Here is a 22743-nt window from a genome sequence, read left to right as displayed (position 1 = left end):
CCATCAGCAATATCTCCCTCCCCACTCCCTTGCTGCTGCTTCCTCCTCTTTCCTCTTCTCTCTCCTGGCTTGTTTACCCCAATGTCAAGCTCTCCTAAACCTTTGCAAATAACATTCAGTTCTTCTGATAAACTCATTGTCCTCATGTGTTAACAGGAGAATGGACTCTCCTACTCAGGGTTCTCTCTTCAGTTCCTAGGTTATAAATAAACATCATAACCCTAGCCTTCCAAGAACAAGGCCATCATTACTTGAGTTTTCTATTATACAATGTATTGTTTTGATGTTTACAAGGTAATTAAAATAATAAAAAAACATAAGCACAAATTTGGTAGTTAGAAATTCTATAAAATATTTCTTCAAAAATTTTGTTTTAAATCATATTTTGCCATAATGCTATATTACCACAAATATTATATTGTAGTATATTATTATAGTAAATATTCTGAGAATATTATTGCTATAAAATATTATAAGAAGTGGCTCTTGGCTTTTGAATGGCTGCTCATCTCTATTCCAATGCATGACCTCTCCATTTTCTCTCCTATGACTCCACAATAGTGAACCCTCTACTCTAGCTACCCCAGTCTCCATATTTCTTTGACCGTGAGATTTTCATTCCTACCTCTGTACCATTGTTACTAATGCCTGGAATGGCCTCTCTTGTGTCTGTTGAAATATGAAGGCCTCGGTATAGTCCCACCTCCTCCTGATGTTCTTTAGAGTACTTGCTGATTTTTCACTACTGATTTGGATACTCAATTACATGTACTGTCTAATGGATTCACATATTAATTTTTTAGTTTTCTAATGAGGTAGAATACTGGTTTTCATTGTATCTTTGAATCCTTGGTAAGTAGTAGAGTGCCTTACACATGGATAGATTTTGTTGACTTGATTTGGATTTTCTCTCCCTAAATAGATCTGGCAGTTTCCAGGGAACAAGGGACCTTGTCAACTACCTCTCTCACCCCCACCCCATGACTTCTTTCTTCCCCATTCTGCCCTTCTGGTTTCATTCACACACATTCCTCTATCTCCCCCAGATGATTATGCATAGTGTTAATTATATAGTAGGGTCTCCATAGATATTTGTTAAATGATTAAAGTGTGTGCATTAACTGTGAAAATCTTGCCACTCTTAGGAATGAATAATCAGGTTTCCATGATGATTCAGAATTTACTAGGTCACTGGGAGAAAAAAATGTAATACACAAATGTGATCCTGTTTCAATTAATTTTATTAGATGCACGTAGCCTCACTTTGGAAACCATTCTTTAAACTTGGAAGTTTGTTACGCATTCCCACAGTGTCACAGTTTTGCCACACTGTTCATTTTCAGGAATTCCACAAGGGAGCTGGAGAGCCAGAATTCACAGGTACCAATTTCAGAGAGGATAAGGTCAAAGAGATTCTGCATGCTGCTTCTTGGGATCATAGTAACACAGAACTTGTGTAGGGGATTAGGGTTTCCAAAGCACTTTATACACATCTCATTTGCTGTTCCTAACTCTCTGAGGTAGGTATTCTTATTGTCCCCATCGTACAGATGAGAAAATGGAGGCTGAGGGAGATTGCTCGTGGTCACAAGGACAGTAAGCAACTGAGGTGGGTTTTAAATCCAGTTCTCCCTAACTTTTAAGTCCTCAGTTCTACCTACTCTTCCATAATGTCAGAGCTGGAAGGACCGTTAGGAGTTGTCTAGGCCAGTCCTCTCATTTTGCAGAAGAGGAAACTGAGGCCAAAAGGGGTAAAGTGATTTTCCTTACATCACACAAGTAGTTAAGTAGCAGAACCAGGAACTAGATCAAGTGTATCTGATGTGTAAATAAAAGAGCTTGGAACAGAACCAGAAAAGCAATCTTTGAATCGCTGGAGGTGGGAGAAAGTTGTGGGAGAAAGGTGAAGGGATGGTACATCCCAAGGATGGCAACATCAGGCAATTTCCCTGTGACTCAGGTAAGTAAATTACAGGAGGGTAGCAGAGAGCAGGGGTCTTCATCCCTGTGTGGATATTGTAGGAACAAATGACCCCAGAGATAACTCTTCTCCTGCAGGCTCAGCTTTGGGCTCTGCCCCAATCCTCCCCTGTTCTGGGTTTAGCTAAGTGTTGCCTAGCTGTCTTCAGCCCTCCTCTGACACAAACCTCTCTTCTACTTCCCTATTGCAGTCACAGCCTTGGAACCAGCTTGCATACCCTCAACTTCTCTGCCATGTCTGATTCTTCTTTGATATACTGCAGCTGCTGGGACCCTCGGAACTTGGGACCAAGAAAGCTCGTTAAGACTTCCCTGTTCTCTCTCTCTGGGAGGAAACCCAAGTAAGGAGTGAGAAGGACAGGAGGTTCCTTTCAAGGATGTTGGGTTTTGGTGGTGTTATTCTGTCCTGGACACATATTTGTTAAATAGTAAACATGTCAGTGAAATCTCAAGAGGGCAGAGACATTCCAGGTTGTTAGATAACCCCTTGCAAAGCAAACAGGAGTTGTGCTCTGCATTCCCTGGGACCTTGAACATACTTTGGTCTTGTCAGCCTTGTCCCCATGCAGAGTACTCATCAGTAGCATATTAAAATATAAAAGTGTATGACCCTGGCCAAGTCAACTTGACAGTGCTCTAAGGGGAAGCAACTTGCAAAGATCATAAGTTGCAGAGAATGTATCAATCTGCACAGGTAGAAGGTTTCTTTATCTTGGAGCTCCCTATGCCAATGAAATCACTGATCCAGTCCCTAGTCTTAAGTACAAAAGATATGTTGTCATTGAATCGAACACATTTGATTCTTTGTGACCCCATGAACCAATTGTTTATGGGGTTTCCTTGGTAAAGATACTGGAATGGTTTGCCATTTCCTGATCCAGTGGATCTTTTTGTCAGGCAGAGGTTAAGTGACTTGTCCAGGGTTGTACAACTAGGAATATCTGAGGCTTAATTTGAACTCAGGTGTCTTCCTGACCCCAGGACCAGTTCTCTATGAACTGAACCACCAGCTGATAAAAAATGAGTAAATGAGAGGTGGAACAAGTTAAGGAGGAGGGGAAAGAGGAAAGGGAAGCAAAAGGAGGGGCAAGGAAAGGGGAGGAAGAAGAAGAAGAGAAAGGGAAAGAGAAGGAGAAGAAAGAGAAGGGGAAGCAGAAGGGGGGGATAGGAAGAGGAAAGGGAAGGAAGAGAAAGGGGAGTGGGAAGAGAAGGAAGAGGGAAGGAAGGGGGAGAGGGGAAGGGGAAGAACTCTAAAGAAGGGCCTCAGTCTTATAGGATTTAGAGCCTAAAGGGACCTTAGTGACCATCCAGTAACCAACTCCCTCATTTTACAGAGAAGGAAATTAAAAAGATTTTCACTCCACTAAGATTTCACAGGTTCCAAACAGAAATGGATTTCAGACTCACATTTTGTGACTTCAGATCCATTGGGCTTTCTAGTACACTATGCTAGTACACTTTCTAGTATACTGCTTAACTTTATTTAGTTAAGGAGAGGTTTCCTTAAAAGGGAAACTCTGATTCTTAGTGTTTTTAAGGATGATAGATTGCTTTTTGAGGAACAAAATGGGCAGAATTCTCTCTAAAAGAACTTCCAGTCTCCCCTCCCTATAGGGAAGAAGTAAATTAGGTGGGTGTTGGTGGTGTCTCCAGCCACAGGATTCCCTGAGATGGTATGATGAGCTTGACAGTCAGTGCTAAGTTGTGTCTATGTGTTTAAACTGATTTTTCTCTTTTTAAAAATGTGTTTTGGACAACCAGATTAAGCCCTATATCATCTGCCTTGAAGGAGCGAAATTACTTCCTACCACCACAAATTAAACCTCTTGGTGCCCCAAGGTAAATATTCCCACCTGCTTGGAATGGTACTGATTGAGATTGATAAAAAGAATAGTTAGTACCCATGGGCTTCTTCAATCCTGCTTAGTTCTTATCTGTTGTTGTTGTTGTTCGGTCCTTTCAGTCATTTCTGACTCTTTGTGACTGCATTTGGAGTTTTCTTGGCAAAGATACTAGAGTGGCTTTCTGTTTACTTCTCCACCTGACTTTACAGATGAGGAAACTGAGGCAAACAGGGTTAAGTGACTTGCCCAGGGTCACACAGCTAGTGAGTGTCTGAGGCCAGGTTTGAACTCAGGAAGATGAGTCTTCCTGATGCAAGGACTGGCACTCTATCCACTGTGCCACCTCGCTTCCTCCTTTATTAATCACTATTTTTTACATTGTGGTATATCATTTCTGATGGATGTGTTCAGTTTTTCTGCCTAGTCCAAAGAGTGAAGATGGGGGTAGCTATGTGGAGCAGTGAATAGAGCACCAGCCCTGGAGTTAGGAGGACCCAAGTTCAAATCCAGCTTCAGACACTTGACACACTTACTAACCACGTGACTTTGGGCAAGTCACAACCCCAATTGCCCTCCAAAAAGCAAAAAAAAAAAAAGATTGAAGATGAGAAATCTGTATATTCTTTAATTATTTCCATTCAAAAGAGACCACAAGTTTCTCAAATCTAATTTTTCTAACAGTGGATATTTAATTCTTTTTTTCTTTTTCTTTTTCTGTTAGATTTATCCAGTTCTAAAATGAGAACAATAAAGTCTCCTATAATTGTTCTGTTACTCCTTTTTGCAAAGCTTTTCTTCATTAATTTAAAGGTTATGTCATGTGATACCTTTAAGTATAATAATACTATTGTTTAGTTATCTTTTTTGTCTTTAAATATAATGTAACTTCTATGTTTAGCTCTTTTGACATTGTGGATTTTTGAAATTGCCTTATTTGATAGCATGATTTTACTCTTGCTTTGTTGGAATCACCTGATGCATGTAAATTCTGCCCCTATTTGTCATTTCAATGTTTTAAAATATATTTTTGTATGTAGCAAATTGTTGGGTTTTATTTTCTTTTCTAATTTGCTATTCTCTTTCATTTTATGAAGAATTTTAATCTGTTCTTCATGTATGAAGGTATAATTGCATTTTCCTTCATTTATTCCTTTTGCATTGATTTTCACCTTTCTCTTTTAAGTCAGCACCTTTGGTGAGGTTTTCAGGGGTTCAAGGACCCCTCGAGGACCAGGGTGTAGGACAAGGTCATCTGGAAAGAAGTCATGGACTCAAGCTTTCTTTAAGTCAAGTTGGCAAATGTTTATTTTTATGCTTTTCAATGGGCAAAAGTTCTTAAGGAACCTGCAACCTTAGAGGGGGTACACTTAAAGTTTATATACCGTGTTTCCCCGATAATAAGACCTATCCCGAAAATAAGCCCTCCCCTTACTGTGTAAGATTCCTCTAAAATAAGCCCTCCCCCGAAAATAAGCCCTATTGAGATTGCTACTGTAGTGAAGGTGATCCCCTGCGCTACACTCCCGGGTGAAACGCATGCCGCACTACGAGCTACATCCAATCAGAGCTGCAGCAGTGAGCGCGTCATCCTGTTCTTCCCCAGTGATTTGCTTATTGAATAAAGGTACATTTTTTTGTTCACATTTACCTGTTTATTAAAATTGCTGTCAATGTTCATTAAAATAAGCCCTCCCCTGAAAATAAGCCCTCTGGTGTTTTTCTGTCCAAAAAAATTAATAAGACAGTGTCTTATTATCGGGGAAACACGGTAGGAAAAACTATAGTAAAACATGTGCCAAGTATGCTAACCAGGTGATTTAGGTCAGGATTAGGTAGTTGTCAAAGAGTGATCAGTTCTAAAAGGAGCATAGACTTTGTCTACTACACAGGTGTTTTACCCAGAATTCACCAGGAAAAGCCCACAAAGGTGGGGGAGGGCAGGTAGCCAGGTGGGGGCCACAGGGAGATGTGGTTTTTAGGATTGCCACATCTGCTTATGCCTGCTGAGGATTGCCCAGTTTGCCACCATTCAATGTCTTGTTTGACAAGATAGATGTAAGGAGTTTACATATGTCTAAAGTCTAGGATATACATAATGAGGAGTCCAAGATGCATAAAATGAAGTTGGGAAGTTGGTATGGATAGTTCAGTGGGTACTGAATATCTTTATGAGCCAGTACAAAGCCAGTTCAAGCTAATAATTCCTACAGGTACAGTTTTTATTGTACTGGAGAGGGAGATAAGTGTTTTTGCTGGGGCCCATTCACAAGTGATTACTAGGCATAGTATCCTTGGGCTGGGGAAAAACTGTGAAGGATAGTGTTTTGAGTCTAGGGATAAATGTGATCTTGGAATTGGAGTCCAAGTACAAGCATCCAAGCACCCTATCACCTTGACTCTAGGATTAATTTTACTCACACTGATTTGATCCATACCTTTGCACACAGGTGTCTATCCCACTTGCTTTTCCATTCACCACCTCCCTGCTTCCTATTTACCTTCCGTATACCAAGTTCCTTAGACTTATTTAACTTGTTAGTCTTCTTTTCTATTTATTTACAAATCATTCACCATCTCTTTTTCAACTTTCTTTGTCCTCACTTCCCTTTTACCTGTCCTTTACCCTTTTCTAATCTCATCATTTGAGTAACATTCATTTGTGGCAATCTTTTCCAAGATATCACATCATTAATGACCACCTTTGTTGTCTAACCATTCATCTAATTCTGAATCCACATAACTATTTTGCCATCTAGTCCATATTTCTTCATCTTGTCCACAAGAATAGCATGAAAGATTTCATCAAATACTTTGCTAAAATCTAGGTTAATTTTATATATACATATATATATTTATGTATGTATGTATATATTATTCACCTGAACTACCAGTAAGAAAAAAAATAAGGTTAGTCCAGCATAACCTGTTCTTGACAAAGCCATGCTGCTTCTTCACAACCACCCCTTCATTTTCTAGATGTTCACTAACATCTCTAGTTATATGTTCTAGACTCCATTTTCTCCCCAGTTTTTGAAGATCAAGACCACATTATCTTCAGCCAAATAGCATCTCTACCATCCTCCGTGATCTTTCAAAGGTCACTGACGGTGGCTTCATAAATATATCTACTGGTTCCTCAATAACTAACAATGTTCTTCAGGGCTTAGTGGTGAATTGAACTCAGTGAAGGCCCCTAAGGGTTCTCTTCCTGTCTTTCCACTTATTTTGGATATCAGCTAGCTCCCCACAAGCCATTTGTTTTTCTGTCCTCTCCAGTCTGTGAGACTGAGTGCCACAGTGGATAGCGAAACAGCCTGGAAGTTAGGAGCACCCATCTACTGGGGATCTGTGACCCTGGTCAAGGAGAAACCTCTTTTACACAAATATAGAATCTTTCAGCCAAATTTCTAGGGATAAGAAGCTGCCTCCAATTTCTTCAGTGCAAACAAAGGGCACTGATGCTTGTTCTGTTAGGCTGTTTATTAAGCGTAGTAAGGGGTAAGAGGAGGAGGAGGAAGAGGAGATAATAATAATCAAGAATCTATACTTTTGCTATGTCATACCACCATCATGATAGGTTTCCATACCTAACTCTGAGAAATCTGCAGAGGGCAACTTCTCTTAGGGATTTAAGGCTTGGAACAGACAAAAAGAGGAAACTCTAGAACTTTATTTGTCTATAGCTCTTTGACAGTCTTTTTCTTACAGAGGACAGGTGCTCTTCAGAAGGAAAGCATTGCAAAAAGAAAAGAAAGCCCCTGAAGTAAGTAAAACAAGTGACCTTTTTTATAGAATTTTGAATCAGGCTTTAGATATCAACTAGTCCAACCACCTGATTTTTAGATGAAGAAACTGAGCTCAACCCTGAGCCAGTTATACTCTAAGTGATTGACCTGATATAGGTAGTGAGTAGCAGAGATAAGTTTTGAACCCAGATCCTCTTGGCTCCAAATCATCTATTCTTTACCACCATGTTGGTTTTTTAAAGGCCACTATTTTCTCTAAATTAGGGAAAAATAAATGTGATTACAGTTTGTCTCCTCTGAAGTGGGAGACCGAAGATGGGACTTAGCAATGCTGTCTATGATTTTCTTTATTTTTAGTGAAATTTTCAATGAACAAGAATTTATTTTCTCTCCCTTTCACTTTCCCAGTCCCCATTGTGAAGAGCAGGGGAAGAGGAAAAAGAAAATCCTTGCATCACAAATGCAGAGGCAGGCAAAACAAATCCCTGCATTGGCTATGTCTAAAAATGTATGTCTTATTTTACATATTGGTCCATCACCTCTCTTTTCATCACTGATACTGGGCCTTGCTTTTTATTTGCCAAAATAGGAGGTAATAGGTGACAATCATGGTTTGGGAAAGTTCCTAATTCTTTAAAAGTTACTTTGTTTTCAAAATGTCATTGTTTTTATGTAATTTGTTTGCCTGGTTCTTCTTCACTCTGTGTCACTTCATACAAATCTTCCCAGGTTTCTTTTGATATCATAATATTCCGTTGCATTTACATACCATAATTTTTGTCTGTAATGTTCTGTCTTGGGCACTAACTTAGAAGGTAAACCATTCATATAGAAGACAAAAAAAAAGACCCTCTTAGATTCTTCTTGAAGGAGAGACCATACTTGCTTTTTCTAGAGGAGGTAGACAGAGAGGGGCAGGGGAAATGGAATGAAGACTTGAAAGAACTGTAGAATTCTGAGCCCTTATCTGACCTTGTCATTTTACAACCCAGGACACAATAAAGATCTCTCCTGGATTTACCTACTCTCGAAGTGATGAAGAAATTTCAGTTATACTGGGAGATGAGATATTTGAAAGGTCAAAAAAGTCTGCAGAAGAACAGGTCAAGTTCGTCCTGCCCAGGTAATACCCTTGACCGACATCTAAAGAGGTGGGGGGGGGGGGGGTGCAGTCAGCAGAAGACATTTGAAGCTGGTTTTGCCTACTTTCCCCATGAATCCAGCTTTATTGAAATTTTGTGGTAAAGAAGGTCCTGTCTTAGGACTCTAGCAAGCACATAGCGGTTAACCCAGTTATCCAGAAGTCAGTTGATCAATATGCTGATTATCCATTCTCTAAACTACCTCTCTCATATGTTCCTGCTGCATGGGTCATCAAATTTTCTTTTCTTTTGCACTTATCCTAGAGGGTGGAGAGGAGGAGTTTAGGTCATATCAATCATGTGATCTCAGGAAGGAGATGATGTTAGAAAAGAGGGGCAACTCAAAGCCCAAGTGCCATGTCCTGTCCCAGGTGTCCCTGGAATTTCAAGGGCAGCTCCAGATTCATAATGCATAGAATGGCTTCCAGAAGCCAGTTCGACCTCTGCTCCAGATATATGCATCTATGTATGTTTATATAAACTCTATGTTTTTGCAAGATTAATTAACTTTATAACCATCTGAATTTGGCTGGTAAGAATTGATACAAAAGAATTAAATTTCTGGGAGGGAAGCCTGGATTGATATTTCTGTTTAGTGATGCATAAAGATATCATAGTTCAACTCACATATCAGGGTTTTCAAATCAGTAGCAAAACAAAAAAAAAGTCTAAAGAAAACAAGAATAAACATTTATAAAAAATAGGGCAGCTAGTGGTGCAGTGGATATAGTGCTAGACTTGAAACAGGGAAAACCTACATTCAAATCCATCCTCGGACACTTAGTATGCGACCTGGGCGAATCATTTAACCTTCATTTGCATCAGTTTCCTCATCTGTAAAATGGGGAATAACAGCACCCCCCTCACAGGTTGTTGTGAGGATCAAATGTGACAACATTTGTAAAAGAGCTCAACACAGTGCCTGGTACGTAGTAGGTGTTTTGTCATGCTTATTCCCTTCTCTAAGAAGAATCAGTCTAAAGCAAGAGATAGCTGTGGAAACTGGGAGCAGTGATAACAGTGCACATTTCTGGGATGTTCAGTAGATCATAATACACTTTCCTCACAAAGAGGCCTATAAAGTACATAGGGCAAGAACCGTCGTCCTCTTTTTACAAAGTGTGTCTCTGAAAGTCTAAGTGACCTGCCCATTTAGAACAGGGGCTTGAGCAGTTATCTTCTCAGTCAGTCAGTAAGCATTTAGGAATTGTCTCCTGACTCCAGACATTGTGCTCCCCTCCCTGCCCTTTCTTCCCTGTTATCTGCGGAGGCTAACTTGATGTTACACCAGTCTCGGGTGGGTGAGAAAGGTCTACTGTAGTTCATAAGGGCCCCAAGAGGCCTGTCCTGACCCAGGTCCAGAAGTGTGCTAGGACGTCAGTTCCCAGACTAACAGAAAAGTTACAGTATAACAACAACAATATATCGTTTTATATTGTGTTTTAAGATTTTAAGATAAAGTACTTTACAAATATCTCATTTGATCCTCACAACAACCTAGGAGGTAGGTACTAATATTAATTCTATTTTATAGATGAGGAAACAGAGGCAGAGAGAGGTTAAGAGGCTTGCCCAGGGTTACACAGTTAAGTGTCTGAGACCAAGTTTGAACTCACCTCTTCCTGACTCCAGGCTCAACACTTTACCAAGATGGATACCACATGGCCCTAGAGTTTATTTATTACCCTGGAGCCTGAGACCCAGAATGTATGGAACTAGATCTGTCAGGTGGCTCCAGGCATGGCCTGGTCTCAGGCCAGTGATCCAGAGATAGGCTGAAATTCCTGAGGCTGGAGCTGCAGCTTTCCCATCTGAACCTCCACTATTCAGAGAGTTGAACCAGCACAATACTATTTACCCTGCCACATTCAATTAATTAATCAGACAAATGTTTATTAAGTGCTTTCTATGTGCCAGGTACTGTGCTAAGTGTTAGGGTTACAGAGGGCAAAACAGAATAAACCTTGCTCTGCAAGAGCTTATATTTTTAACAGGCAAGAAAAGATGCACATACATCAGTATATACAGAACTCGTATAAATGAAATGCAAGGAAACCCTGGAGAGGAAGGCCCTACCATCTAGAGAGCCAAAGAAAGCTTCATACAGAAGGTCATGTGAGCTGAGTTTTGAAGGTAACCAGGGATTCCAAGAGCTGGAAGTGAGGAAGAAGTGCATCGGAGTCATGGGAGACAGCCACTGCAAAGTCTGGGAAGTGTAAGAGACCACTGGAGTCCACTGAGTAAGGAGGGGACATGGTGCTGGGGAGGAAAGATTAGAGTGGGAAGATCTGAATGTAGAAGTGGGAAGAATGCTAGAGGAAGGGAGACCAGTTAGGAGGCTAGGTGAGAGGTGATGAAGCCCTGAGCTATAGTGCTGGCTGGGTAGCCAGGGAAAAAGCAATATATGTGAGGGAAGAGCTCTGAAGACAGAAAAGACAAGACCTGGCAACAGATTAGATATGAGTGAGACTGAGGAATGGAGGAGAAAGACAAGGCTGAGGACCTGAATGACTGGGAGGGGAGTTGGGTTGGGGTTGGACGGAAGACAATGAGTTCTGCTTGGGACAGGCTGAGCTTGAGATGCCTGTCTCAAATGTCCACCAGGCAGTTGATTGTTTAGGACTTGATTATAGCAGAGAGATTAAGAGTAGACATATAGATTTGGGAATTATGTGCATATCAATAAAAAGTGATGAGGTCCAAAGTACAAAGAGAAGACTCAGATGGGTGATGCTGGAGGTACACGGATGGTGATCCAACAAAAGAGACCAAGAAGAATGGTCACACAGGTAAGAGGAGAACCATGAGAGAGGAATACCGAGAGGTGCCAAAGGGTGAGGATTGATTCATAACTCTGAAGAGAGTATTCTCATGTAAGGCATGAGGTCAAAGTCTGATTACTGAGGGTTTAGAAGAGTGAGAGGGATGTAAGTGGAAACAAGTGTAGACAACTTTTTCAAAGAGTTTAATTAAGAAAGGGAGGAGAAATGGTAGTATTTAGTAAGGGTTAGAGGAAAATTGGACTATAATGAAAAGGACATGAGGGGATGGAATCAAAGGTACTTGTAGAGGGGCTGACCTTGGCAAGGAGAGAAGCCTACTCTCCAGGAATCAATGAAAAAGCATTTGCTTCGGGGCGGCCAGGTGGCTCAGCGAGTAAGAGCACCGGCTCCAGTGTCAGGATGACCTGGAGATCGAATCCGGGCTCCGACACTCAGCACCCACCCAGAAACACCTGGCCGTGTAACCTTCAGCAAATTACTTAACCCCAATTGCTTAGGGGCGGCCAAGTGGCTCAGCGAGTAAGAGCACCGGCTCCAGTGTCAGGATGACCTGGAGATCGAATCCAGGCTCAGACACTCAGCACCCACCCAGAAACACCTGGCCGTGTAACCTTGAGCAAGTTACTTAACCCCAATTGCTTAGGGGCGGCCAGGTGGCTCAGCGAGTAAGAGCACCGGCTCCAGTGTCGGGATGACCTGGATCAAATCCGGGCTCAGACACTCAGAAATAATAACTGGCCGTGTAACCTTGAGCAAGTTACTTAACCCTGATTGCTTAATAAAAAAAAAAAAAGAAAGAAAAAGCATTTGCTAAGCACTTACTGTGCACCAAGTTCTGTGCTGAGTGCTTGGGGAAACAAAAAAGCAAAAACAGCCTCTGCCCTCAAGAAGCTTCCATTCCAAAGGGGCCTGATAGCATATAAACATGAGAGGGATGCTTTGGTCTAGGAGAGTTATTGAAATGATGATGGGAATATAGGGGAGTATGTTGACACACTTTCTCCAGGTACAATGGAAGAGTTGATTTGATTGTGGTTCGTGGTTCCAGAACTAGCGGAGAAGAGGGAAAGGCTACAAGTGCTGAAGCAAGTCCATTGGTGAGACTGTGGAAGAGATGGCCTCAGAATGGAAAGGAATCAGCATAGTAGTAAGGGCTTTCCTGAACCAATCGTCTGAAAGAGGCAGTCATCTTACCAGTCTGGACCTCTGGACCCCAGGGCAGTGAGGTGGGTTAGTGAGGCTGTGGAAGAAGTGTCCTGAGCATCCTGGCCAGGGCTTACATGAAACAGTGGTTCTGGAGGAAGTGGCCACCGACTAGACCTCAGAGACAAGGCCTTCATCAAGGTCATGGAAGAGGTGACCAAAGAGAAGGTGGGAGAGAAGAGACTGGAGTAAAGAAGAAGATAGTGGAGGATAATGTCAAGGGGCCATGAGATGAGAAGGGGAGATGAAGAAGCTCCCTCTGAATGGCTCTGGTTTTGGGGGGAAGGTAGAGAATGAGGTCGTCGACTGAGAGGGTAGAAGAAAAGTGCTGTTAAAGACTCGAGGAGAGAAAAGAAGATTTGGAACAGACACTGCGATAAGCACCTTGTTTTCTTTTCAGTATTGTCCCATGATTCCATGGTACTGGGGGAAAATGGGCAATACAATGGAGCAGAGGCAATACCCATCCCAACTCTTGGTCTCACAGTACAATTCTAGCCAGCTGTGGTCAATGGCAGTTCCTCACAGCCCAATTGCTCTTTATTTTCTCCCTAGGAAGTGGATACAGAAGGACATGTGAGTATTGAATATATTCTAGATCAAGTTGAAAGAATGTGACTTTCTTCTTTGTTTTTATCTTCATTCTTTTATCCTGTCACCATGACATCCCATGCCACCTCCTATCTTTCCTTAACCTGTATTTTGTATAATACCCTATCAGGAATTGGTTATAATTAGCTGAAGATTGTGGATTGATCTGTTTTTTATTATGGTAGCCATCTGACACATGTTCAGTTATCCACAATGCCATTTCTGAGCAATCCCATGACATATAGACAATAGAGCAACCCATACTCCTGACCTTCAGAAAATACCTTTTGGATCTTTTTTTTGCCTTAGCACCACTCTTGGCTATGACTTCAGTCTTGTTTCAGACCTTCTTTTTGACACCCCTCCTGCCATCCCAATGTGTTTCTGGCCTATGTCTCTATTTTCAGTAAAAGTCCTAACTGCAAACCCTCTAACCAGCCCCATTTCTCCCATTTTTCATTAATCTGAGGCCATAACTAATTCTTGGCATATTCCCATTTCCCTCTAGTCAAAAGGGTCCCATGCCATCTCACTTCTTTTCGGATGATTTAAACAAGAATACCAGGCATCTGGTTAACCAGCCTATTCCTCTAGTGCCCTCACCTCAAGCATGATGAGCAGAAGGTGTGACAAATAGTTACGTCTCTGACTGGGCATGGAGTCGTAAGCCATGTGAATGAGAGAGCTGTCTCTGCTTTACAGGACAGACCTCATTGCTGACTTAGAAAATCAGATCGTGGAGCTAACCACAGTGATAGAGCAAATGAACAGAGATCATCAAAGTTCTCAGAAACTGGTGAGTTGCCTTTTAGTCTACTTGGTCAACCTTGTTCGATGAGAACAGCAGGGCCACAGTTGAAGTCTACTCCAAGAAGGACATTTTTATCCCTTGGCTATGGATCTGTTCACGATGCATCCAGTGGCCCCTTTTTATGGTGGATCCCCAGGTGATGATCTTCGTAAGGAGGCCTCTAACTTCACTCAGCTGTTTTGTAGCTTTGCCCCTTTTATGGATGCCAAGACCACCAATGGAAATATGTTGTGACCTTGTAAACACTTTCCCTTCTCCTCTGATGCCCCCTACTTAAAATGGGTCAATAGAGATGTGAAGGATATTCTGAGGATTTGGTGATGTCCACTGATATGCAATCATGTCTGGAGTATCAGCACACTTTTCATCCTAAAACTAGTCCCTGGGACCTTTCACCTTGAGTTAAATCCATAGAGAAGAGGAAGGATCCATTCCCTTCTTTCAGAATTCCTATATGATTGAGTTGTTTATTCCTGTCAGATCAACCAGTTGTCTGTTAAGTCAATTAATCAAATCAGTCATTTAAAGTCTCATTGCATATTCTGATGACAGCTCAGCCAGTTTGTACTATTGATGGAAAGCCCTTTCATTCTCCTATCAGAATGGTTTTATGCCCCCATCACTGTCCTTTTTGATCTAATGTATTTTATTACAATATCTATGTATGTTCAGAATTGTCAGAACACTGCCTTCATCATTCAGCATCTTACTTTTGGGTTCTCAGGGACATAGATACCATCCAAAGCTTGTGTGCTATAGACAGTCAGTGTGAAGGGGATGTAAAAAAGGGAATTCCCTGTGGGCTAGAAGCTCCACAGAAGAGATAGAACCTGAGGTGTGCCTTGAAGGAGGGCTGTATGACTGACTACATGCCTGTCTTTCTAGCTTACAGATGAAATGGAGCACCGATACAATGATCTCCACAAAGAATTTGAAAATAGCAAGAGGTACAGTCACTTGAAGGGAGGGGGAAAGGGAAGAGAGAGATGTGTGTGTCTGCCTAAGGAGGACAGGGCAGTTGGGTTTGGAGCTATTCAAGGAGAGCATGATCTGTTTTTCTCCTGGTGCCCCAGTCATTTGGATGCCAAGAGATTCAATGGCCGCAGTGGAACTTTCTCATCCAACAGGTTCTTTCATTTCCCAGGAATTCCTTCCTTTGTTTTAACATTAGAGTGGCTATTTTGTCCTTTAATAGAGGGCCTGTGAGACAGCGGAGTCTAGTGGATAGAGACATAAGCTTGGAATCATGGAAATCTGAATTCAGATCCTGTCTGTGATATACATTTACCTTCTCAAAGTTCCAAGAAATAGTTACAGGGGTGGGGAAGCTGTGGCCTTCTAGGTCCTCAAGTGTGATGGAGTCCAAGTTTTACAGAACAAATGCTTTTATTAAGGGTCTTTGTTCTGTGAAGGACCTAGAAGGCCGCATGTGCTTTCAAGGCCACAGCTTCCCCACCCCTGGTCTAAGACCATCACTGATAGAAACGTTGGTCATTTGTACCAGTGGAGGGAATCTCCACAGAAGCAGTTCCCAACACCAAATCACAAGTTAAAAGCAAAAAATAAGTGAAAAAGAGAGTAAGGAGGATCAGATAGTATAGAGGAAAGAGAACTGAACCAAATTCCAGCTCTGATACTAACTAGCAGTGTGACATGGTTGGTTCATCTAACTTCTGGGAGGCTTTTTTTCCTCCTGGAAAGTGGGTATAAACACTTATGAGCTGTATGACCCCAGACAAGTCACTTAACCCTGTTTGCCTCAGTTTCCTCATCTGTAAAATGAACTAGAGAAGGAAATGGCAACCCACTCCAGTATCTCTGCCAAGAAAACTCCAAATGGGGTCACAAAGAGTCAAACACAACTAAAAAAATAAATCAACAACAACAACAAAGGTGGGTATAAAAATACTTTCCGACCTCACAGGGTTTTTGTGATCCATGTGTTTGGTGAATCTTTTGAAGCGCTAAGGAAATAAATTCAACAGACTCCAGCGGTTCCCTGGTTCCAGCTCCTTCCCAGGCTTACTGTACATTGCTTCCCTTTCACACACGCTGTGATACAGCCAAATGGACCTTCCTACCATTCCTTATGTGCCAGTGCTGAGGTGTCCTGCTTCCCTCTGCCTCAGAATTCCCTAACTTCCTTAAAGGCTCCATTCAAGTATCTGTTTCCACATAAAGCCCAGTCAGCTACTAGGACCTTCCTCTCAGCCCTGCCCCACCCCACCCACCTCCACCAATTACTTATACAGTGTCTATTTCATATAATGTAATCATAGATGTTTATGTTGGCCTTCCCCAATGGAATGTGGGCTCCTTGAGGGTGAGGCTTGTTTCACTTCTATCTTTGCCCCTCTTACTAAGCACTATACCTAGGACTTAATAAATACATGTTGGTTGTTTGGTGTGTGTACCTCGTTAAGATTATTTCTCTAAAATGACTATTAAAATTCTCTGCCCCACATTCAGCAATTTGTCCCTCCCTACTTCCATTGTCCCTTCTCTCCTCTGTAGCTGTATCTGCTAGGCAGGAAATATTAAAAAGAATAGTTATGCAGGTGGAGAGGCATAGGGAAGAAAGAGGAACAGAAAGACTGAACTGAAAAGTCCCTTTCTGAGTCATTGACTACCCACGTTAGCATTTTCAGTAGCTTCAGGAGGAAGGCAAGTCTGAACCTATGCTTTTCCTTTTTGTTTTAGCTGCTGCTGTCTAGAATAGAGGTCTCCAAAGAAGTTTAGGATCAGTGAACCAGAGGATGGGAATGTGGGTCACATCCCACCTACCCCAGGATTGTCAGTGGAGGCTTGTCTCCCACATAATCATGTCACCCTTTATGCCCTCTATTGCCCAACATTCAGTACCCTTCCGGTACCTCTTCCCTTTGGTACCAGGCATGGGCCTCTCAGAGCAGTCATAATCTACCCAGAGCACCAACACCAGTAGCTGAATATCCCCAATATACCCACCTCTCTCCTCTCCCCCTCCCCACAAACTCCCATCACCTTGTGGATACAGCAATCTTTTCTTAGCTCTCTCTGCATTTTAGAACTGTGACCAGTCAATAAGAGCACACCCTCTCTCTTTTTTTCTATTTTCAGTGAAAAGGGTGAGCAGGTATTAATGTTTCTCAATTTCATTTCACAATCTTTTCCCTCAAACCCACCCTTAAAAAAAAAACTTTAGCTAGTTATTCAATTTGAGATTTTTATGACTTCTCTTGATACATTTACCTAAATATAAGAGGCAAGACTGATAAATGCAGATTTTTCCTTTTTAAATTTTGTTTGTTTTTCGTTTTCAACATTCATTTCTCTAACATTTTGAGTTCTAAATTTTCTCCCCCCAGGGGTGGCTAGGTGGCACAGCAAATAGAGCACTGGCCCAGGAGTCAGGAGGACCTGAGTTCAAATCCGGCCTCAGACACTTGAGACACTTACTAGCCGTGTGACTTTGGTCAAGTTTCTTAACCCCAATTGCCCTCAAAAAAGAAAAAAAAAGAACAATCACGACTTCAAAAGACTAATAATAATGAAACATACATCTTACCTTTTGGTAGAGACATGATGCACTAGAGGTACACAATGAAATACAAGTTCTCAGATATTGCTAACAATTGATTACAAGAGAGTTCTGTGGCCTGAAAGTCATGGTAGGCTAGTGGGTAAGGACAGATATATAAAAAAGAGCATCAACAAAACATTTTTTTTAATTTTTTGGTCTTTATTTAATTTGTTTGCTTTTAGTTTACAAGATTCAGTTCCACAATCCCTTGAGTTTCAAATTTTCTTCCCTGCCTCCCCACCCCCCATGGTGGCATGCAATTAAGTATAGGATCTGCAAATACTTTCACATTAGACATTAATCAGGTTATAAAGAAGGATTGTAATGGATGGAATGAACAATGGGAAAGAGGAAATAAAACTAAATAAGAGAACAAGATCAGGTAATTTGCTTCAATCTGCATTCAAACTCTTTTCTTTCTAGTTCTTTCTCTGAATATAGACATTTCTCTCTATCATGAATCTTTTGGAGTTGACTTATAGCCCTACATTGCTGAGAAGAGTCTAGCCTATCAAAGCTGGTCATCACACATATGTTGTGTCTGTAATTCTGTACAAATTTTTCCTGATTCTACTCTTCTTACTCAGCATCAGTTTGTATAAGCCTCTCCACGTAAATATGAAGTCTGTCTGCTCCTCATTTCTTATGGCACAATAGTATTCCATTACATTCATATACCACAACTTGTTTAGCCATTCCCCAATTGATGGGCATCCCCTTAATTTCCAATTCTTTGCCACCCCAAAAGGAGCTACTATAAATTCTTTTGTACACCGGAGTCTTCCTCCCACTTCTATGATCTCTTTGGGATACAACCCTAGAAGTGGTATTGCTGGGTCAAAGGGTATGAAATTATTTATAGCCCTTTGGGCATAGTTCCAGATTGCTTTTCAGAATGGTTGAATCAGTTCACAACTCTACCAACAATGAATTATTGTTCCAATTTTTCCACATCCTCTCCAGCATTTGTCATTTTCCTTTTTTGTCATCTTGGCCAGTTTGGTGAAATGTGGTAACTGAGTTGTTTTGATTTGCATTTCTCTAATCAATAGTGATTTAGAGCATTTTTTCATATGCTTATAGATATCTTTAATTTCTTCCTCTGAAAACTGCCTGTTCATATCCTTTGACCATTTATCAGTTGGGGAATGACTTGCATTATTCTAGATTTGATTCAATTCTCTGTATATTTTAGAAATGAGGCCTTTATTAGAGACACTGGTTGTAAAAATTCTTTCCCAATTTTCCACTTCCCTCTTAATCTTGTGACACTAGCTTTGTTTATAGAGAAACTTTTCAATTTTATATAATCAAAATTATCCATGTCATTTTATAATGCTCTGTAATTCTTGTTTGGTCATAAAGTCTTCCCCTCTGCATAAATCTGACAGGTAATCTATTCCTTGTTTTACCAGATTGCTTACAGTATCAGCCTTTATACCTAGATCATGCACCCATTTAGACTTGATTTTCGTATATGGTAGATAATGGTCTATGCCCAGTTTCTTCCATACTATATTCCAGGTTTCCCAGCAGTTTTTGTCAAATAGTGAGTTCTTATACCAAAAACTGGGGTCTTTGGGTTTATCAAACAGTAGATTACTATAGTCATTGACTGCTGAGTCTAGTGCATCCAATCTATTCCATTGATCCACTACTCTGTTCTCAGCCAGTACCAAGTAGTTTGGATGGCTGCTGCTTTATAATACAGATTAAAATCTGGTATGACTAGGCCACCTTCCCTAGCATTTCTTTTCATTAATTCCCTTGATATTTTGGACCTTTTATTCTTCCAAATGAATTTTGTTACTACTTTTTCTAGCTCTATAAATTAATTTTTTGGTAGATTGATTGGTTTGGCACTAAATATGTAATTTAATTTAGGTAAAATTGTCATTTTTATTATATTAGCTCAACCCAGCCATGAGCAATTGATGTTTTTCCAATTAATTAGATCTGACTTTATTTGTGTGAAAAGTGTTTTGTAGTTGTGTTCATATAGGTCCTGGGTTTGTTTTGGCAGGTAGATTCCCAAATATTTTAAATGTCTACAGTAACTTTAAATGGGATTTTTCTACCTCTTGCTGTTGGATTTCATTAGAAATATGTAGGAATGCCAAGGATTTATGTAGTTTTGTTTTATATCCTGCGACTTTGCCAAATTTATTTATTGTCTCAAGCAGTTTTTTACTTGATTCTCTAAGTACATCATCATATCATCTGCAAAGAGTGCTGGCTTAATCTTTTCTTTGCCTAATTAGATTCCTTTGATTTATTTTTCTTCTCTAATTGCTACTGCTAACATTCCTAGTACTAGATTGAATAAGAGGGGTGATAGTGGACATCCTTGTTTCACCCCTTATCTTATTGAAAATGCGCCTAGCTTATCCCCATTACATATAATACTTGCTGATGGCTTTAAATAGGTGCTACCTATTATTTTAAGTAAGACTCCATTTATTCCTGTAGTTTCTAATGTTTTTTGTTTGTTTTGTTTTTAAAGCAATTGGGGTTAAGTAACTTACCCAAGGTTACATGGCCAGTTTTATTGTGTGGGTGTTAAGTATCTGAGGCCAGAACTGATCTCGGGTCCTCCTGACTCCGGGGGTGGTGCTCTTACTCACTGCACCACCTAGCCACCCCATCTTTTTTTTTTCACTTTTTGGAGGGCAATTGGGGTTAAGTGATCTAATGTTTTTAATAGAAATGGATGTTGTATTTTGTCAAAAGCCTTTTCTGCATCTATTGAGATAATTATATGGTTTCTGCTAGTCTTATTGTTGATCTCTTATACTGATGGTTTTCCTAATATTGAACATCCTTGCATTCCTGGAATAAATCCTACCTAGTCAAAGTGTATTATTCTTATGATAAGTTGCTGTAGTCTTTTTGCTAATATTTTTGTTTAAAATTTTTGTATCTATATTCATGAGGGAAATTGGTCTATAATTTTCTTTCTCCATACAAAACATTTTTTTAGAAAAAATACTCAGAAGAAAAGAAAGTGCAGTAGGGGATGCAAGCAAAAAGATTAATTGTATTATTACCTAGTGTTTTTACATATACATATATATGCATATATATGTCTTTAAAAAATAAACTATGTAACAGAAGTCCACAGTTTCTTATACTGTCCGCTTTCAAGTTCTCTGCACTTTGAAATATTAGTGTTTGACAATTTTTAAAGTTCACAATTTAAAAATTTTAAAGAACTTTCACAATCATCTTGTTTGTTCTCATATCACAGTTATGAACTAAGTAGTTCAAATAATATATTCCACTTTATAGATGAGGAAACTGAGTCTCAAAGAAACAGTGTCTTAACCAAGGTCCTACAAAGAATGAGTAGCAGGGAAGACTTTAATCTAGGTCTTCTGATTGCAAATCTGGTGTTCTTTCCAGTGGAACATGCTCTTTCAAATTATTGAAAATTAGTTTCCCGTAGTAGAGATTCTCTCCTTCATAGATACCAGAATTTTAGGATCCTGTTTAAGGTTTCCTTACCTTTAGTGAAATGTGGTTAAAGTTGAATCTATCACTTTCCTAGCTTTTGCAACTATAATGTATGTACCATTAGGGCTTAAGCTTCTTTTTGATCCATTAAAATTTAAGCCAAAATGATGGATTTGGGAATAGGAAGGCTAAGACATCTCTAGGTTTGCAAAGATTGCATGATGATCAATGTCTGAGAAGCTTTTTTTCAAATGAATTTGATAACTGGCCTGTTGGGAGCTATAACCTAACCAAAAAGAATAAGAAAAGTGGCAGACTTTTTTTTAACTATGGCAAATCAAGATGAAAATTAACTTAATGAATTATTTTAATTGTACGTGTAGATTTATGGATTTAATGTTTAATCTTTAGTTGTTAATACAAACTATCATAGAAAATACTTTCGTAAGTGTTTGAGCCAATTTAACTTTTGTAAAATGAGTAATCCCATGACAACCTGTAGGGGTAATTTTGCCCCTTCCTTTGACCAGTATAATCAGGCAAAGTTTCATTCTGATAGCAAGGCCAGATGATACTATTAGTAATTTCCATTCTTGACAAATTAGACTTTTATCTTGTTGGTTCTCCACATCTTTTGTCCTCTCATGTTCCAAATACTTGCACCAAGGCAACAGTATTATTTTTTAAACATTCGTTTTTTGAGTTCCAAATTCTTTGTGTTTCTCTAGCTCCTCCCCTATCCATTGAGAAGGCAAGCAGTATGAAAGGCATATATGTAAAGTCATGCAAAAATCTATTTCCATATTAGCCATGTTGCAAAAAAAAAAAAAAGCAAGAAAAAAAAATATGCTTCAGTCTTCCAAGTCTTTTTTGTTTTTTGCTTTTTGGAGGGCAATTGGGGTTAAGTAACTTGCCCAAGGTCACACAGCTAGTTTTTGTGTTAAGTGTCTGAGGCTGGATTTGAACTCAGGTTCTCCTGACTCCAGGGCTGGTGCTCTATTCACTGTGCCACCTAGCCACCCTAAAGCTAAAATTTAACTTTTTTTTTCTTTTTTTTTTAAAGCAATTGGGGTTAAGTAACTCGCTCAGGGTTACACGGCCAGTTATTTCTGGGTGTGGTGCTAAGTATCTGAGCCCAGATTCAGTTCCCAGGTCGTCCCAACATTGGGGCTAGTGCTCTTACTCACTGAGCTACCTGGCCACCCTATGCTTCAGTCTTTACTCAGAGTTCATCAGTTCTCCCTCTGAAGGTAGATAACATTTTTCATTGAGTCCTTTGGAATAGTCATAGATGATTTTATTGATCAGAATAAGCCTTTCACAGTTGATTATCATTATAATATTTCTTTTACTGTGTACAATGTTCTACTAGTTCTGTACATTTCACTTTATGTCAGTTCATATAAGTCTTCCCAGGTTTTTCTAAAGCTATCCTGCTCATCATTTCTAATAGCACAGTAATATTTCATCACATTATCTATCACAACTTGTTCAGCTGTGCCCCAACTAGTGGGCTTCCCCTCAATTTTCAATTCTTTGCCACCACAAAAAAAACTGCTATAAATATTTTTGTACATATGGATCTTCCATTTTCTTTGATCTCTTTGGGATATATACTTAGTAGTGGT

At 40.0% G+C, this 22743-nt stretch overlaps 1 protein-coding gene across 1 annotated transcript in view; it reads left to right on the top strand.

Moving 5' to 3' along the window:
- Positions 1 to 2214: 2214 nt before the first annotated feature.
- The window catches only part of FLACC1 (flagellum associated containing coiled-coil domains 1), a 36721-nt gene continuing 16192 nt past the window's right edge, over positions 2215 to 22743 (top strand). The window contains exons 1-7 of the mRNA XM_069068837.1: positions 2215 to 2321; positions 3742 to 3819; positions 7533 to 7587; positions 8563 to 8693; positions 13254 to 13274; positions 13992 to 14085; positions 14986 to 15047. Coding sequence (XP_068924938.1) covers positions 2215 to 2321; positions 3742 to 3819; positions 7533 to 7587; positions 8563 to 8693; positions 13254 to 13274; positions 13992 to 14085; positions 14986 to 15047 — 548 coding nt within the window. The remainder of the gene's footprint in view (positions 2322 to 3741; positions 3820 to 7532; positions 7588 to 8562; positions 8694 to 13253; positions 13275 to 13991; positions 14086 to 14985; positions 15048 to 22743) is intronic.

This window comes from Petaurus breviceps, unplaced genomic scaffold, assembly GCF_028583685.1.
Source record: "Petaurus breviceps papuanus isolate PSGF00001 unplaced genomic scaffold, PetGlider_PUasm1.0 90769, whole genome shotgun sequence".
NCBI lineage: Eukaryota > Metazoa > Chordata > Mammalia > Diprotodontia > Petauridae > Petaurus > Petaurus breviceps.
The sequence above is the reverse complement of the archived record's forward strand: the minus strand, read 5'-3'. Positions and strand labels throughout refer to the sequence as shown.